The sequence below is a fragment of the Stegodyphus dumicola genome, chromosome 6, assembly GCF_044657685.1.
Source record: "Stegodyphus dumicola isolate Sdum_Otavi_A_Nest chromosome 6, ASM4465768v1".
NCBI lineage: Eukaryota > Metazoa > Arthropoda > Arachnida > Araneae > Eresidae > Stegodyphus > Stegodyphus dumicola.
The window spans coordinates 103,612,251-103,631,889 of NC_140773.1; the positions used below are offsets into that span (position 1 = coordinate 103,612,251).

General features: G+C 33.4%; 1 protein-coding gene and 1 long non-coding RNA gene across 6 annotated transcripts in view; one reads left to right on the top strand and one right to left on the bottom strand.

The window, feature by feature from the left end:
* The window catches only part of fab1 (1-phosphatidylinositol 3-phosphate 5-kinase fab1), a 150,432-nt gene that overhangs the window by 123,232 nt on the left and 7,561 nt on the right, over positions 1 to 19,639 (top strand). For all 5 annotated transcript variants that reach the window (XM_035371031.2, XM_085818746.1, XM_035371032.2 and 2 more), the window contains 6 exons: positions 12,768 to 12,887; positions 14,340 to 14,447; positions 14,539 to 14,681; positions 15,569 to 15,800; positions 18,934 to 19,185; positions 19,309 to 19,412. In XM_035371031.2, the coding sequence (XP_035226922.2) occupies positions 12,768 to 12,887; positions 14,340 to 14,447; positions 14,539 to 14,681; positions 15,569 to 15,800; positions 18,934 to 19,185; positions 19,309 to 19,412 (959 nt within the window). The remainder of the gene's footprint in view (positions 1 to 12,767; positions 12,888 to 14,339; positions 14,448 to 14,538; positions 14,682 to 15,568; positions 15,801 to 18,933; positions 19,186 to 19,308; positions 19,413 to 19,639) is intronic.
* LOC118199234 (uncharacterized) overlaps positions 387 to 19,639 on the bottom strand; it is a 54,414-nt gene continuing 35,161 nt past the window's right edge. Inside the window, exon 2 of the long non-coding RNA XR_015041685.1 lies at positions 387 to 1,031. This is a non-coding gene — a long non-coding RNA (uncharacterized LOC118199234). The remainder of the gene's footprint in view (positions 1,032 to 19,639) is intronic.

The following is a 19,639-nucleotide window of genomic DNA, read 5'->3' on the forward strand; positions in this document are numbered from 1 at the left end:
TAAAACTTTGATAGAATGCTTCAATTTGAGATGTGTGCCAAGCAAAAAGGCAGCTACAGAGCTACCAAATTATGGATGGGATAGATTTAAGCTAATAAATGTTTGTGTTTCCTCAACATTGAAGTGTTTTTATTTAGTTTGAATTGAAGTCAAGACATATTTATTTATGGAAAAATGTCTAGTGTGCATATTTGAAGTTTTAAGTATAAACCATGGTGAGATGTTACTTTAGGTATGTTATTCTTTCTCCCTTTTTTCAGAAAAAATAAGTAAATAAAACAAAATAATAATAATTAGTATTATAATAAAATTGCTGGTGCCCTGAAAATTGAACATCTGAATGTATTGATTGTTAATCCATAATAAACAGCAAACTTGGTAGCAAGCAGGTTAAATATTCATTTTTATTTCAATTGACATTTGCAGATACAAATAATTTGGCACTCCAATAATGCTTATTTGAAAACATTTACATATTTTTATTTCTTTGTGCTAAGAAGAGAAACAGCCAACAGTCTGCTTTGTCTGACGAGCAGAAGCAAAGTGCCTTGTGTTCAGTTTCAATGCATTGGATTGGATAATTAATAATGCTTTAAAATTATCGTTGGATAAGTGTAAGTTTTATTTACATCACCAGTATCATGTAAAATCGTCTGAAGACTCAGGTGTTAGAAACACTTGTCAGCAGGTACCCGGGTTATCAAACCACAAACCACATCCTGTGTTGAACTCGTGCGAAAATGGCACATCTTTTCTACCCTAATGTGACAAAGTTTGTAATTGAGATAAAAATCTCGTGAAAGTGCGATATTAGAGTCTTTGGATACAGCAAGTGTTGAAAAAGTTCTCCTAATGATGTCCGGTGGTGTAAATGTAAATGCTACCGTTATCCTAAACATGCAATACAGCATAGCTGTTATTATGTGCTAGCGTCAGAATGACGAGAGCTCATCTGAGTTGAAAGGCATTGTCTGTGGAGGTACTTGGGTGCAGGAGGGGGAGCTACTGGTCTTCTTGTCCAATGGTGAAACCTGAAAAAAGAAGTGCATCCACTTGCAAAACAGGCATTGGTCGGGGGGGAAGGGGTTAAAAAGAAATAACATATTGAACAATCTTAGAGAATGGCGTGGGTCTATTTTGAAGTAAAAAGATCATGGAATATAATAAGAGTTACTTCTATTGAATTAAAATAAAGATTAAGCTGGATGAAATACAAAATAACTGAGTAAATTTAATACATAAAATTTTGGCAATACTTGTGTGACAGCACTTTCTACCAGATGGCAACATATATATTTCAAAGTCTAACAGTAGTTATGATATTAAACCCTAGATGGCGACACCTATGTCGTGATTTAAAACAGAGTATAATTAAGTGGAAATAAATCATTATTAGGTTATCATATGAGATTTTATGGTATATGAACAAGGGGAATAGAGAAAACAATCACAGTTTACGTATTTAAGGACCACTTTCGGTTGTCTCTATCCTGATAGTTATAATCCAGCTGTGGGATAGAGCTGTATGAATGTTCCTAAAAAATTTTCTTGCAATTTTTGCAAAGCAAAAGTTGATTTTATTTACATTGAGTTCACGATGAATTGCATCATTCCTAATGAACCAGGGGCAATTTGCCATCTGTCTCAAAGTCATATTTTGCACAGATTTGTTGAATTTTTTTCATAGTTGTGTCACATAGAAAACCCCAGACCGGACAGGCATAAGTGATGATGGGATGTATAATGGATTGGAATAGAACTTTTTTTTTTGAATAGACAAATTCAAGTTTCGGGCAATTAGGGGGTTGAGTAAAGCTTTAACACCCCGAAACTTGTTTAAAGTATATGTAACATGTGGGGCCCATGTGAGTTTTTGGTCTGAAATGACACCTAGGTATTTAACTTGCTTGGCCCAGGGAATACTGATACCATACATTTTGAGGGTGATACCCAGGTTGACTTTTGTAGGCGAAGTAAACAGCTTCTGATTTCTCCACCTTCATCTAAATTTTCCATTTTATCATCCAGGACGACTCTAGTGCATGGCTGTGTTCTTATAATGTTTGTACAACTGCGGCCATAGACATGTTTTGGTGGAGGATCGCAGTATCGTCTGCATAAAGTGCTAGTGTAGTGAGGGGGTTGTGTGGGTTGTCGTTCGTATAAATTGGAAATAAAGTGGGTGAAAGTAAGCTTCCCTGTGGTAAGCCAGCAAGGGTTGCTTTACGTGTAGAGTGGGTATTGTTATAACAAACAACAAAGTGTCCATCATTAAGATAGGAATTGATGATGTTTATGATGTAATCTAGGAAACCCAGAGTGATTAGTTTGTAAGTGAGGCCCTGTAACCATACACAATGAAAAGCTTTCAATATATCGAGGAAAAGAGCTCCGGTGATTAGTTTTTTTTCTTAAATCCATCAGCGATCAATTCCGTAACTCTGTATAGCTGTTGTGTGGTATAGTGTTTCCTTCTAAATCCATACTGCTCTTGAACAAAGATGTTATTTTCCTGCAGAAAATCGTGAATTCTTGCCAGGATATCAACCTCTGTGATCTTGCTTAGTGTCAATAAGAGACTTTTGGATCTGTAGGATGTAGCGCAGGTTGGATCTTTACTCGGCTTCAAAATCGGGGTGATAATAGCCGTCTTCCAATTGGTCGGTAAATGCTGTATTTTGATCATAATATTGATGATTTTCGTGAACTTGCAGAGCATCTTGGGTCCCATTTCCTTTATAATTTTATTGCTTATTTTATCCAATCCTGGGCTTTTATGATTTTTTTCTCTTCTCGACATAACTACTAACTTCTGATGGCATAATTAAGGGTGTGTTGTTTGTGTGTGTTCTTGATTGGAATTGTGTGTTGAGGGAAGAAACTTAAGTGTTCTGTTTGTGGGTGAGAGATGTTGTGTGTGTGAAATTGAGAAGCATAGTTTTCTGCAATAGACTCAGCTTTCTCAAAATCAGTGTATGTGATCCCATTGAGGCCATTAATGGACGGAATATTGGTGTTGTGTCTCTTAAATTTAGAAATTTTTTTTTTCCAGATCGAATTATCCGCTGAAAGCTATTCTAAATGTCTGGTCCAGTCAAGTTGTGCATGTTTTTTTAATAGAGTCCTGACTTGTTGATTTAGCTGGTTCAGTAAGGTTTTATCAGCAGGATATCTGAATTTTTGCCACTGTTTGCGTGCGTGGTTTCGTTTTCTGATTAGTTCTTTTATGTCACTGTTTTTATATCTCTTATTCTCTCTTGCAATTTTTCTGTTTTTGAGTAATGCGTCATGCAGCTGTTCAGTGAATTCTTCTGTAAGGGCGTCTAACTTATCTCTCGTTTGTACTGTGTTTGTTGGGTACTGAATGTTGTTTAGAGCTTTGGCATAACCTGCCCAGTTCGTAATAAGGGCTCTTTTGAGTGGTTTATTGTTTTATTGTAAGTATTGGTATTGATTTCCATTATAACAGGATTGTGATCAGATGACATTTCAGCCATGCTTTCTATATAACTCAGCAAGTTAATATTTTTTAAAACGAAAAAGGTCAATGACAGATGGTCTACCAATCCCACAGTGTGTTGGTTTTTCTGGAAATGCTAAGTTAATATTGGCACTTGGGCAAAGTGACTGATAATGCGTCTGTGTGGATTAATATCCCAGCAATTCCACTTGCGGTGGTGTGCGTTGAAATCTCCACCTATAATGACTCGATTGTTAATATTTAATAGTGTTTGAAAATCTGTCTTTACAGAGTTTGCAGGTGTGTGTATAGGAAATTAGGTGGAGATAATGATGATTGGTCGTGATGTGTTTGGAGTGAGTGTAATAGCTAGAGCTTCAATTGCTAAAAGCTGTGGTAATGGAGTTACATAATGAGAAATGAAGCGCTTAATTAAAATAAGTCCACCTCTTGCATTACCTCTGGGCACATATCTGCCCACAGTTGATCTGTCCCATCTGTGCGTGACATAATTGCAAGCTCTAAAAAAGTTATGGCCAAGCATGTGTTCTTGTAGGAGTAAAATATCAGGGACAAATTCGTGTAAAAACTCCTTGAGCTCCATAAGCTTTCGGGAGCAATCCATTTGCGTTCCATGTAATGATAGTTAAAGGCATAGTTTGATTACACTGATACATTATGAATTTCATTAACTATTTCGAAAATTAAGAACATTTTATCAACAGGATCTGTTAATTCTCTCAGTTTAGGCATGAAAGTTTTAAATTCATTATTCATTACTTTTATGTTTTAAATTCCAAAAATATTGTTAAATTCTGAACTTTGTTTTTTCTCCTGTGGAGAATTGGAAGCATTATTTTCAGAAGAGATTTGCTTAGTAATTTTAACATTAGAAACATTTAAATTTTTCAGAGCATTACTAATATCTGCAACATTAAATTGAACATTACTCTTACCTGGTTGGTTTTGTGCAGCAGTAGCCAAGTTGGAGGATTGCACATTAGATTGATCGTTAAAATTAGGAATTTGATTTTTCGTCATATATTTGGTATGAGATTCCATTTTTTACAGAACTGTCTTTTTTAGGCTGAATACAGTCAAAAGTTTTTAATCCGGACACGTTGGCGATTCGGGATTATAGATCATCAGTTTAAATCTGGTAAGATGACATGCAGAAATTATAAAATTAAAAATATGAAACCGTAATTTATGAAATAAAGAGTAATTATGATCTAAAGGGTATCAAAATTTACAAAAAAAAGAAGCTTAATATTTATTTGTTTACTTTATTACACATTTCTTTCAACGCGCACATGCGTAAAGCATACATTACGCATAGTCGAAATTAGAAAATTGCAGCCAGAAAACTATTTGATGTGTATTCGTTATATTTATAATAACAAGGAATTTGATTTAAATCATATCAAAGACGGAGTACATCAAGATGAAATACTACATTTAGTAAGGAATTGCAGTCAAAAGTCTTTAATCCGGACTCCTCGGGAGTTCGGCGATTCCGGATTATAGATCATCAGTTTAAATATGGTAAGATGGTATGCAGAAATTATAAAATTAAAAATATGAAACCGTAATTTATGAAATAAAGAGCAATTATGATCTAAAGGGTATCAAAATTTACAAAAAAAAAAGCTTAATATTTATTTGTTTACTTTATTAAACATTTCTTTCAACGCGCGCATGCGTAAAGCATACATTGCACATAGTCGAAATTAGAAAATTGCAACCAGAAAACTATTTGATTTGTATTCATGATATTTATAATGATGAGGAATTTGATTTAAATCATATCAAAGACGGAGTACATCGAGATGAAATACTACATTTAGTAAGGAATTGTTTTTCTTCCTTTTATTGTCCAAAATTTTTGACGAATGTTGGTCAAAAGAACTTGAGTACCACAATGTAAAAGTTGTAAATGGTAGTCTTCTATCATTCTTTCTACTAATTCATGTTTGTATGGAAGTACAATTGGGGCACTGAAAGTTTTCATCGTCATGTCTTCTTAAAATCTTCGTCTTCAACTTTACGATTTCTTCTCCATCTCTGAAAGTAAAATGTCTTCATTACAGAATGCTTCTTGTTGAATGATCTTCAATAATTTCCTCTCCGCAATGTCTAATGCTTCAACACTCAGGGTTTTGTCAGAATTTCTTCCTCCTTGTCTACAATTATTTATGAATCTTAAAATCCAAGAAATCATTCTCACAATTTTAAAGTAACTTGAAAAGTAATTCATATACCATTTTTCAGCAGTGATATTAGCCAAAGTCGAAATAAATTTCGCTTTTCTCTCATGATTTCTTCTTCATTAGTAATCACTTCACAAGTTGGCCACTCTTCATTGTTCTTCATAAGCCATTCGGGCCCTTGCCACCATCGAGATTTCACAAAACTCTTAATCAAACACCCTCGTGATGGTATATCTGCAGGATTCGAATTCCCTGGAATGTGACGCCATTCAGATTCCAATGACAATTTTCATATCTCTTTTACTCTATTTGCGACAAATGGCGCCCAATGGTCATCTCTTTGGATCCAAGAAAGAACAGCACCCGAATCTGTCCAATAGTTCGTAGAAATGTTGTCTAATATGAGTGTTTGTAAAGCAAGAGTTGCGAATCTGACTTCTATACAGCAAGCTAATAATTCTAGATGATTTATGGTCATTTTTCTTAATGGACTCGCTCTACTTTTACCTAGAAGAAAATATACCGATACATTTTGACTTGTTTCTTTTCTTAAATAAATCACACATCCATGGGCTTGTTTACTTGCGTCACAGAACGTATGAAGACTAAGACTTCCATTTATATCTAAATTCCTTGGAATTCTAATACTGGATAAAAGTGACAAATCATCAATCCACAAATAGTACTCTTTTCCTAAGTCTTCGGGTATATTTGTGTATTTGTAATTTTTAACAATAGTTTTTTTTTTTTTTTTTTTTTTTTTTTTTGTAAGCATTATCAGGCAGAGAAAACCCATGGGTCAAAAATGTGATGTACTGCAGACAATATATTTCTTCTAGTAAGATTCACTGGTTTGTCAGTAGCAGTCTTCACCTTACAGAAAAGGCTATCATCTTCCTTATCCCACAAAATTCCCAACACAGAAGTAGGTTCTACACTGTCTTCAGATTTCAAAAGAGAAGTGTGCTCCCACCCTCTCAGATCAAATGACGCAAAATCTAATATTTGTTTTGATGAATCGTGTAAGCATCTCTTCATCAGGAACAGATGTGATGCAATTATCTACATAGAATGATTCTTTTAAATTTTCCACTGCTTCAGGATATTTAAACAAATTTAGATCAATGTGATGTCTTAATACAGGAACCAATAAAAAAGGACAGCAATTCAATCCATAAACAACACATTTATGTCTAAAAACTCTAAGTTCCTCCTTCTTAAAGTCTTTCCACCATAAAAATCATAAGAAATCTCGATTACTCTTATTCACTGACATTTACAAAAAAGTTTTTCTTATGTCTGAACTAGCTCCTATTCTATTATTGCAAAATCTTAAAATTATAGGAATAATTTGTTCCAGCAAATTTGGACCCTGTCTAGGCAATGATTAAGTGAGCGCGAATTTTTGTCTTTACAGGAACAGAACTGTCTTTACAGGAATATTTCAAAACACCGGCCACAGTTTCTTTGGCCGGTTTTCTTTTTGGTCAAAGTTTCTTTGAATACCCCTTTATGTGGTAAATAGTGACACTGATTATTTGTTTTGTGTTCAGGGACTTCTTCTATAATTCCATCATTTAACTATTCTGTGAAAACATTTTCGTAATTCTCGAATTTGCCCTTTTGTATCAACCGGTGTGTCGTACTGTTTAAACGCTGTCTAGCAATATCGAAATTTTGACTTAAACAGCCCTTTTCTGTTACCCAAGGCAACTGAACCTCATACCTTCCCCCTTTAAAGGTAACAGTTTTGTTAAAATGATTCAATGCGGCAATTTCGATTTCCTTTTTGCATTTTGTTTCAACAGGATCTCGAATCCCCAATAAATCTAATTTCCACAAATTTCCAATCTTCGATGTGTGAATAAAGAAGTCACTATGATGGCATTAGTTACATTTTCCCCATCTTTAATACGATCAAATAGTTTTCCCATTAAAATCCAACCTATTTTGGTTTCCATTGTAACTAATGTTGAGTTCAAACGTTCAATTTTGTTTTTTACTAATTTCGAATAATTATCAGCTCCAATGAGTAAAGATATGTTGTTGTTATCTAAAGATTCGTGATCAACATACGCTAAAATTATTCCCCTATCTTTTAACAACTCCTTAATATTTTGCGGAGGATAGTCTAGCTCAGCATTCGATATTTCATCAGTCTCTATAACCTCAATAATTAATTCCTGATGATCAAAAATTTTTTTTAATTTTTACTTCTACTCACGCGCAGTTCTGTTTGGTAGGAACTTGAGATCCGAAAGTGTGAATCGTTATTTCTTCTTTTCCCACAACTTTTAATCCCTGTTGTTTAGATGGATGCTTCTGAATATATGAGTGTTGACTAGCGCTGTCAAATAAACAACAAACTAATTTATTGTGTGACCTACTTTAAAGTTCTACTGTCACTGTCTAAAAATATTTTATTCTTACCGATGCTAATATGATTGCATGCTGAATTTTCTACACCTCTTGATTGTGATCCTTTGGGTTATTTCTCATTTTTGTAACAAAGGGTTACATTATGTTTTTTGTGGCAGTATACAGAAGAGTTTTTCTTGGATCAGTCTGACAATCTATGACCTTGATCCAAGCAAACAATAACATCTACCTTGTAATTTCAGCAAATTTCGTTTTTCATTTACACTCATATTACACTTTTCACTACTATGTGTGTTATTTTTGCAAAAAAAAAAAAAAAATACAATTTTCTTCTTTTACAGGAGCTATTAACTCTGCCACCGACGATGAGTTAATTTTAGAGTTAAACTTATTGTTTGTGTATTTAAAATTACTTTTGTGTTTATTGAAATGTTTATTCTTTCTGTTCAATGGAATGAATTTCGGATCCGGTTTGTTAAGTGTGTACGTTTGTTCACAGCATTTAATTTCTTTTTTCAAAAAAGCAGTTAAACCTGTAACATCAGATTCCTCTTTTGGATCACACTTTCGGTGATATTCGAGAATCAAATCATGATGCAATAATTTCAATAATATCGGATTTAACAATTCTCTGTACAAACCTGAAGTTACTCCTAAATTACTTAAGCTTCGAATATTTATTTCATAAGCGTTGTGTAATCTTCTTAGTGCATTTAAGTTAGAAGAATTTTTAACTGGTTTTCTATGTCCAAAAGATTATTCATATGTGATTTTATAATTTTCTCTGGTTTTCGAAAGCATTCTTTTTAAAAGTTCTAAGCACGAATAGTAATTGTGTTCGGTTAACTAAAATCCTTCAGTGACATTATATGCTTGCCCTGTCAATAATGATTTCAAGTATACGAATTTTTCAATCTTGGTTAACACTTTATTTTGATCAATCGCAGCTTGAAAACTGTTAAAAAATTCTAACCATTTTCGTGCATCTCCTGAAATTTTTGAAATTCACCAAGGGACTTTTGGCTTTAACTTTGGCAATTTCATAGCCAATGACGATACATTTATTTCAGAAACAGAAGTGTTCAAAGAATTTGCATCTGATGCATTTTTCACAGAAAAATTTTCATTACATTTATTTAATCTTATTTTAATTCTAAACTTTGCAGACATAATTTGTTCATTGTATTTATCACTTGCAGTAATATCTTTTTCAAATTCTTTGGCATCTTTTAACTGAGTTTCGATTTGTGAATTCAACATTTTCAACGTGTTTTCTCTTCCGAAAATTGTTTCATTCATCTTCTGCAATTCCTGAATGTTTGTGTTTTCAATATTTTCTGATAACAAAGATTCTATTTTTGTAATTAATTTCGTAACACTACTGCATTCATTCATACGTTTCTGCTTCGGTTTGTCTAAAGCTTCCATGTTTAAAATTAAGTAATCACAATGTTGAAACTCAGTTTTTTTTTTTTTTTTTTTTTTTTTTCCAAAATTTCAAAGTAAAAAGAAAATTGCTTACCTGTTCATAGGTAATCCATCTGCTAGATTCTAATCCAAAATTCCCTTGGTGAAAGCACCACTAAAAATATTGTTTCTAATCCATAGTTCTATTTGAGAGACCTTTGTCTGCTTTTACATTCGATTTAAATTACAACTTCAATTAAGTCTTAATGACTTTTTATTTACACATACATCTTTATATTACAGTATTTACATGATAGTTGATAATTACTTTAAGACAGTACATTTTAGTTGGTTTCTAAGTCAGAAGTTTGTCTTTACGCTCCTTTGAGTGGTTCGAATCTAATCTCCTTTCCAGATCTCAATTAGAGAAAAAGAAAGGAAGAATGCCCGCCATCTAGTGACAAGAATGGGACCTGTATAGTATTCTCTATCAATATTAGGGCAGAGCTTCAGAATTAGTGCAATGGAAATACACCCATAAAAACCAATGGTCAAATTTTGGTGTCCCATCCACTTCTACTTGTAACTGTACCCTTGTGCTGGTTGTTGAATCACAATTTTCTGTGCAGACATTTTAGTGGCTCCCCAACCACTCCCTTTATCACATTATGATTGCACTTCCAACCTTGCATTACTATCCGATCCCAAATGATCTTTGACTAGCTGCCCCTCCTAGAAGTTTGTACATGTGTTAGCGAATCTGAAAATGTTTATGTGAGGGGGGAGTCATTTGAATTTATTAAGATTTGTTTAAAAAAGGATTAATAAATGAAATCTTATTTAAACCTTTTATTTAATCTGTTAAATCATACAGGGTAACCAAAAACATTCTTGCCGTTTCTGATATGATAATTGGAAGAGTGAACCCCAGCATAAAAATAGTTGCCCAACCTTGCGATGAAGTGATTAGAAGGGAGTCCAAACAATGACCAAAGCGCATTGCATCAGTTCTTCAAACATAACTCACACAGAAATTTGAAAAGGAAATGCAGCTCAAGATAGTCATATTGCAAGAATCTTTATATAAGTTGTACTTCACCTGATTTATCATTTTCAGTACTTTTTATTCAGTGGCATCATATAAATAATGAAATAAAATTTTCAAAATAAAGGACTGAAATTTGCCAGTAAAAGCTGCATAATTTAAAATGTGTATTTTGTTATTTGTATTTCAAATTTAAACATTAGATATAATTAAATCATCTTAAAGTAGATCTCCAGTTATTATATTCTTATTGCTAATATTGAGATTATGAGCACATTGGTAGTCAGACATTTGTGCACCTTTCGTTGGTCATAAGGCTTGAGCACCAATGACAAATGTGACACTTTAATTAACTCCTTCCAAGTGTTCAGAATGTAGACACCCCAGTTCAAAGTTTCTTTCCCTTCTGCAGGCACTTTTCTCTGAATTGCTGTTTCAGATCAATGATTTTTAAATACACTGCTCGACATTGAAAATGCAACACTAAGAAGGAGTGGTCAGAAATTTATGCACATTTTAGAGTAGATGCTCGTCACTGAGTTATGTGAATGATGTTAAATGCGCAGCTCTCTGACGCACGTGAAGTAAGATATAAGGGAAGGAACGTGCAAAATGGGCAATATTCGTGTCGTTATTTCTGCCAGACGAATTATTGAAGAAAGTTGGGTTTTGTCCCGGAGAATACGTGTAATAGGAGAGAATGCCAGGCCACCGTCAACGAAGGCACTTCCAGCAGATAGACGATTTTACGAAGGGTATGGTGATCAGATTGAGAAGGGCGGGTTGGTCCTTACATAAAATTGCAGCTGATACCCACATGGATGTGAGCACGGTGCATCAGCTATGGCGAACATGTTTGGAACAAGAAAATGTTGGAAGAAGGAAGGGTGCAGGTGCAGCCAGAGTGATGTTAGCACGCATGTCCTGCAAGTCACTTGTACCACGATTCTGCAGCATGTGCAAGATACCCTGGATGTTCCCAAGTCAATCAGACCCATTTTCCGTCGATTGGTTGAATGTGGCCTGCACTCACGGCATCCGTTAAGAAGACTACCATTGACCCCACAGCATAGACGCCAACGTTAAGAATGGTGCCGAACTGGAGTGATGTGGATGATAGAATGGTGAAACCTCGTGTTCTCACGTGAGTCACGCTTCTGTTTATCCAGTGACAGTCACCGCATACGTGTGTGGCGTCGATGTAGAGACAGATCTAGTCCGGCAGTAACTGTGGAAACGCCCCACCACACAACAGTGTGGCATAATGGTTTGGGGCGCTACTGCCTACGATTGCAGGTCACCTCTAGTTCGTATTCAGGGCACTATGACGGCCCAACAATACTTGGATAATGTACTGCGGCCGGTGACAATCCCTTACCTTCAGGGGCTGGCTAATGCAATTTTTCAGCAGGATAACGCCCGACCACACAGTGTTCGCACCTGCCAACATGCTCTGCAAGGTATACAGATGCTTCCCTGGCCACTGTACTCTCCTGACCTGTCACCATTCGAACATGTGTGGGATATGATTGGACTCCGTGTACACGCTCTGCCCCTGCCTCGTTCAGAAGACAAACTGTATCAAATAGTTGAAAGGGAATGGAGAGCCATGCCTCAGGACACCATCTGTACTCTTATTGACTCTATGCCTAGATGTGTTTCTTCATGCATCGCTGTCCACGGTGGCCCTACATCCTGCTGAGCCGACGCCGTTCTCACTCTGTATTCTGACTATCATTTTGAAATAAAGATCACTTATTGCTGCTTGCTTTCTCTGTCTTTTTTCATTTTCTGACCACTCCTTCTTGGTGTCGCATTTTTAATGTCGAGCGGTGTATTCCTATTTTGGAAAGATAACTATAGTTCCAACTGCCAGGTGTTTTGCAGCTACCATGTTAATTTGAGATGTAATCATTGGGTTAAGTATTTTAGTGCAAGTCTCAAAATCAAAATCTGGAAAATGATAAGAAATTGGCTTGTATTTGGTATGATTATCAAAGTATATATTTCAAAGAAGTTTGAAATGGTTATTTAGTTACTCAAAATGGTTACTTTAAAATTCTAAACAACTATTAAGTAATCTTAAGAGCAAAAGTGTTGTAACTTTTTTGGGGGGAGGGGTTAATAAAATGATAGATTTGATCAGTCCTGTGATTTTGATTAACAGAAATTTGACCCCACCCTCTCCTAGAAAAGGTTTGACTTATATTAGATTTCATTTTCATAGATCTTGTATTAATATCTTATTTTTTTATTATTATTATAGGAGAATGTAGCGTTTCTAGTAGCGATTCCAGTTTTACTTATGGTGTAACTCCTGGTATTTATGCTGGCTTAAAAGTTACAGAACCAGAAAATTACGAAAATTATGTGATTTGTCATAAAGGTAAAAATTCTGTGTTTACTTTTATAATACAATGAACTGTCTTGGTGACCTCTTCTGAAAATAAATAGTTTTAAAAACTCTACCACAAAGCCATCTTCCACGTAATCCTTATGTACTTTGCCATAATCTAAATTACTCAGCAAATCTATAAAAGTGACCAGTTTTCTGAAACCATAAACATCAATACTGAACATTATGTAAGATGACCACCTCTGCAGTCCAAAATCATGAAGGATCTCCATAGAGAGAGTTTGTTGTATTTCGTTCATATTTCTTTATGAAATGTTTATTTTATGTGCTTGCTCTGGATCATATAATTCCTTATACAAAAAGTAAAAAGTACAGTCAAAAGTCGTTAATCCGGACTCGTCGGGACTTCGGCGATTCCGGATTATCGATTTTTCCGGATTATAGATCATCAGTTTAAATCTGGTAAAATGGCATGCAGAAATTATAAAAGTAAAAATATGAAACCGTAATTTACGAAATAAAGAACAATTATGATCTAAAGGGTATCAAAATTGACAAAAGAAAAGCTTAATATTTATTGGTTTACTTTATTAAACATTTCTTTCAATGTAAGTTGTTTCAGTTGCTTCGTTTTTTATGTGATAATACATTCTCTTTAATTTTATAAACAGACATAATTTCTTGTTCAGTTACAAAGGTCCGCTGTTCAAGTCCTATAATTGCTGTGTCGAGAATACCGACTAATTTGTCAATCGAAATTTATTCATTTTCAATAAACTCTGTCACTTTCTTCGCTATCGGAAGCGAATTATAATGACTAGGCATTTGATTTAAATCATATCAAAGACGGAGTACATTGAGTAAGCAATTATAAGCCAAATAAAATAAAAACATCTTCCCTCAAGATAAGGATAGTGCTGATAAATCAACTTCCAATTCATTGCACGCCGCTGCGGCGTTAAAGATAAACAAAGTTTAGATAAACAAACGTTTAAGTTTAGATAAACAAAGAATATGCCTTTATCCATTTTTTGCAGCAATTCCATTTTTTGTTTAATGGACTCCGAAAGATACTTTCGCTTTGTATATCCTTTACATATTAGTAAATATATATCGGAAATTCTATTTGACATAATCGAAAGTTCAAGCTTACTTTTATAAAATTGCTCTAACAGTCTGCAAAAAATAATAATCCGGATCCAATTCGAAGATTAAGGAACAACGCAATCTGCAACATTAACTGAAATAGATAATTAGATAATTTTAGCTTAGCTTATCCCGTCCGTTATACATTAAACGCGCATTCGTAAACGTATTGTGCGCACGCGCACACGCAAATTCGCAGCGGTAAAGGTCTTACGCGCATGCGTCAACGAGACGCATGCGCAGAAAGTTTGTAGCTTTGAGGTCCGGATTATGGGTGTCCGAATTAACGACTTTTGACTGTATTACTAGTATGCTCAATGTTGATTTCTTCTACAGACAGTGTAGAAGAAAATTTACCAGTCACAAAGCAAAGAAAACATCATGAGCGTTCAAAATCAGAAACTGAAGCCATACATACTATAAATAGGCAGATATCTGAGAAAAGTAAGATATTATTATGTTTTTTCCAGGTTTCATATTTTTACTGAATGTTTTATGCGTATGATTAATATATTATGAATATTTATCATTTTAGGTTCAGTAGATGGTGCTAAACCTGAAAAAAAGGAACGAAGTGTCAAAGCAATTCTGAGTCAGTTTCTGTCAAGTTCTGCAGTTAATCCAATAGAAAATCCTTTCTCCAATTTAGAACATTTACTTCTACCTCTTACACAAAAGGTAAATTTTCAAGTTTTTTTCATTTTGAAATGCAAAAGAATGTATGTTAGTGACAGATAAATACAGTTTTAAAAATCCAAACTAAGAAGTTTGTTCATAGTAAATACTAAATGATACAGAAAAATAACAGTAAAATAATTAAATTACCATTAACATAAAATAAAACATTGCATACTTAGCCATAAGTAACAAATGAATTTATGATAAATGTGTAATTCAACTTTCTTCTCTTTTCTTACACCATTTAATATGTGTTGTAATAAGGTTTCGTTTCTTGGTTTTAGAATGGCATCAGGTTATTTTGTTTTATTCATTAAGTTTTATAACCCTCAACCCCCTAGTATTGTTTCTTTTTAGCCTTTAGCCTGCAATTTCTAGTAATATGAGATGCTGAACACTCATAGGTGAGTTCTTATTTGCTATTAATTTTCAGAATCTGAAATTTTTTTATCAAATTTTAAGTTGTGCCATTTATGACCTCGATTCAAAAACATTGCAGTAATGAAGTCGAACTAATTTCATTTTGCTCCTATAAAAAAGTAAGAATCATTCAGGTTTCATTCTTGTTTGTTTAATATTTTTTTATCTGCTGTGTAGCATTTTATCATTTTTCCAAAATTTAAAGATAGTTTTGTTTATTTTTGTTTGTTTATTGCATTATGTGCTAATTTTAGTTTCTTGCTTTCCATGGGTGTAGAGACTATCTTTTAACATTAACTTTATTCGTTTCCTGTTTCCGGCTTATAAACTGTTAATTTAATTGCAGCAGTTTTATACATGTGTCTAATGTACTTTTTATTTTCTTTCACCCATACACTTCCACTATTATTTAAATGACTGACTTTTTATTTTGTTTTAATTTGTTTGACTAATGTTTTTCTTCATAGCTACCAGTTATTGTGCATGAAGAGGAACCAAGTTCCATAATTGCCTATGCTTTAGCATCAGATGATTATGAGCAAAAATTACAAGAGCTTAAACTCAATATCACAAATACTATTAATATCTCACAAAAAGATAGTCAAACATCTAGTCCTTTATTAAAGCATAGACCTAATTCTAAGATACAAAGTGAGAACAGTCGTACAGATGGACATTTCTCAAGTGATGATATGTTTGGTAAGTTTTATATATATATATATAATTTTAGTAACCTTGAATATCTATTCTTTTATTAGAACATTATTATCAAAAATAATTTTTGCACAATAAATGAAATCAGATTAGCTTTTAATGAGAATTTTTTCCTTAATTAAAAAATTTGAGTCATACATGTGTATTTCTAGCTGTGTTTAAATTTACCTTTTCATGGCAGCATGAAGCACAGTTACTTCACAGCTGATATGCCAATATTACAGCATTTTCTCCTTCATTCCCACCCATTACACATTTGTGCCAAAGTTTTCAAACATTTCAGAAACTAATATTTTTGGCACAAGATGGTGTTATATGTTCATAATATTTGAGATACATGTAGATTTGACCTTCTACATCTATCTTTTAGTTGAAATAAGATTAAGATGACTCACACGCACTTGAAATTTTGTTATACAGTCAAAAGTCGTTAATTCGGACACCCATAATCCGGACCTCAAAGCTAAAATCTTTCTGCGCATGCGCCGCGTTGACGAATGGGCATAGGTGTTTACACGTGCGCGCAAGACCTTTACGACTGCGCATATGCGTCTGCGCAAGCGCAGAGTACGTTTTTGCGTCCGCGTTTAATGTATAACGGACGGTATAAGCTAAAATTATCTAATTATCTATTTCAGTTAATGTTGATGATTGTGTTGCTCCTCAATCTTCGAATTGGATCCGGCTTGTTATTTTTTGCAGACTGTAAGAGCAATTTTATAAAAGTAAGCTTGAATTTTCGATTATGTCAAATAGAATTTTCGATTATGTCAAATAGCATTTCCGATGCTGGAGCTCCCAAAGGATCTACAAAACAAAAGTATGTTTCGATGTCCATCAAACAAAAAGTGAAATTGCTACAAAAAATGGATAAAGACATATCCTTTGTTTATCTAACCGTTCCGAAATCTGTTTATCAATTTCACACTGCTCTGTGCGGGGGTGGGGACGTCGCGGCGCGCAATGAATTGGAAGTTGATCTGTCAGCACTATCGTTATCTTCAGGGCAGATGTTTTTATTTTATTCGGCTTATAATTCCTTACTAAATGTAGTATTTTATCTCGATGTACTCCGTCTTTGATATGATTTAAATCAAATTCCTCATCATTATAAATATCACAAGTACAAACCAAATAGTTTTCTGGTTGCAATTTTCTAATTTCGGCTATGCGTAATGTATGCTTTACGCATGCGCGCATTGAAAGAAATGTTTAATAAAGTAAACAAATAAATATTAAGCTTCTTTTTTTTTTGTAAATTTTGATACCCTTTAGATCATAATTGCTCATTATTTTATAAATTACAGTTTCATATTTTTAATTTTATAATTTCTGCATGCCATCTTATCAGATTTAAACTGATGATCTATAATCTGGAAAAATCGATAATCCAGAATCGCCGAAGTCCCGACGAGTCCGGATTAAAGACTTTTGACTGTATAAATATAAGGTAAAAGACATGTTCTGGACTTCCAGGCTTCCTGATGGCTCTTTAAATGCTCATGTGGGTATTTATTGATGAATGTTATAGAAGATTTCTTTTGGGGGAAGGGGCTGGAGCATTATGTGTTTCTTTAAATATGCATCTGGTATTTATTGATAAATATTATGGATATTTGTTTTTCCTCAGAGCATTTGGTGTTTAAGTTTCCGGTCCAGTTTCTAATTGAGAATTATATTTTGTGTATGTGAAATGTTTCTGTTTTGAGCATTACAACATCAAAGCATGGAAAAGTGTTAACAAATTAGGCTAAATCAGGTTATATCTGTAACTTTATCATTTATGTAGGAAAAGAAACAGAGTTAAAAGAAATTGCAGGATTATATGAGGAAGGAGTCGTTAAGTACATGGTATAAAAGTTACATGTATGCATGGAAAAAAGTTCAAGTAGAGATACTTGAAGAATTTTCTGGTCAAGGGTACAGTTTGTATATTGATAGTTTTCTTCATGTCTCCATAATTGGCGAATGAACTCTTTATCTTTAGACTTAAAACAAATGCTTATGAGACTGTATTGAGGAGAAGGAAAGGAATGACTGAAAATTTTTCGCCATACAAAATGAAAATAGGCAAGATGTTGGTTTTACAGGGATGGGGGAAACCTTAAATTTCACTACTTTCGAAAATACATGGAATAAAAGTTCTAAGAATGTGTGATGGCAATGTTTCGTTTGTTCCACCAGAAAGGTTTATGAATGCAAGCATTCTAACATGGGACAGTGTGTAGATCAGTGCTTTGAAATTTATCACATAAAAAATTAATTTTGAGTAAAATATTTGTTGTCAGTTGTATAAGTAACTCTCAAGGAAGTAAATACTGAAAAAATGTTAACATGCAAAATAAAAATATTTAAATAAAAAAAAACTATGTAAATAAAAGTATATAAAGTATGTAAATAAAAAAATAAAGCATATACCACATATATATAAACTATAAAACATTATTAAACAATGCATTCATCTTTCCCTAATTTCATGCGTTTAGGCTTAGTAGAGGAAAAATCTACAGCCCTGGAGAGATGCTCACAAAAGAAGTAGCTGACTCCAGTGGTATGTACCTGTTCGTGCCTTTCGTCTCTAAAGGTTTAAAAAACTGTAGTCATAATCACATTTTTCATGAAGCAAAAAAGATACAGAAAGATTACAGAAAAGACAGTTATAAGTGAAATTCTGGGGACAGTTTCTGTTAAATTTGTAATTTAAATTGTATGCATAATCATTTTTTCAAAATAACTAATAATTCACTGTTGACAATAATTTTTTTATCCCCTCCCTAACACTTTCTTTAGCAGCATAACTGCTTAATCTCCTCTTTTTTTTTTTTTTTCTTTTACTTTGAAATAACACTAGCTGCTTCCTAACTAGTGGAAGTGCAGATATTTAAATGTTGTGTGTGTACTCCCTCATTCCCCCTTTTTAAAGTAGAATGGATAATGTATAAAAGAGCTTGAAAAGTTGACAAAATTTTTCTCTACTCTTATGTTCATCTAAATATCATTATTTACTGTGCAATATATAAATTTATTTGGTTTATAATCTACCATATTTTAGAGCAAATATTTTATGTATCATCTAGTATTTTAAATTCTATTCTCCCTCTTTCTTTTTAATTTATAGATTTTTCTATTGATGCAACAGAGAAAGGTCATGTAAAACCAGCTAGCAAAATATCAAATTTTCATATTGAAATTCAGTTTACAGACAACACTACAAGATTTTATTGCAGGGTATACTACGCTGAACAGTTTCGTAAGTTGCGTGGTTTAATATTCACTGAAGGAGAAGAGCGTTACATACGATCATTGTCACATTGTGTGCAGTGGATAGCAAGAGGAGGAAAATCAGGATCAATGTTTTGCAAAACACATGGTAAATAAATGTATAAATTATTTCTTTACATTTTTGTGTCTTGCTGTTGTAAAAGAAAACATATTTCAATGTAAAATGTATTTTCTGTCATGGGTTGATTTATTTCTTCTTATCAAAAAATAGATGACCGTTTTATTCTGAAACAAATGCCAAGATTGGAACTTCAATCATTTATGGACTTAGCACCATCTTATTTTCAATATTTAAATAAAGCATATTTGGAACAAGTAAATTTCTATTTTTTACTTCTAAAAGTTTTATTTTTTATTTATAAAGTACAGAAATGTATATGAAACCTAATAACTGCTATATTGTCATAATTAATTATTTTTGTTGTTTCAGTTGTTCATATTATAAGAAGTATTTTTGTTATAATAAACACCTAATCAAATGTTTGCTGTCATATAAAAAAGTAGCTATTTTTCAAGCTCATGTTATAGTACTATCTTAAATT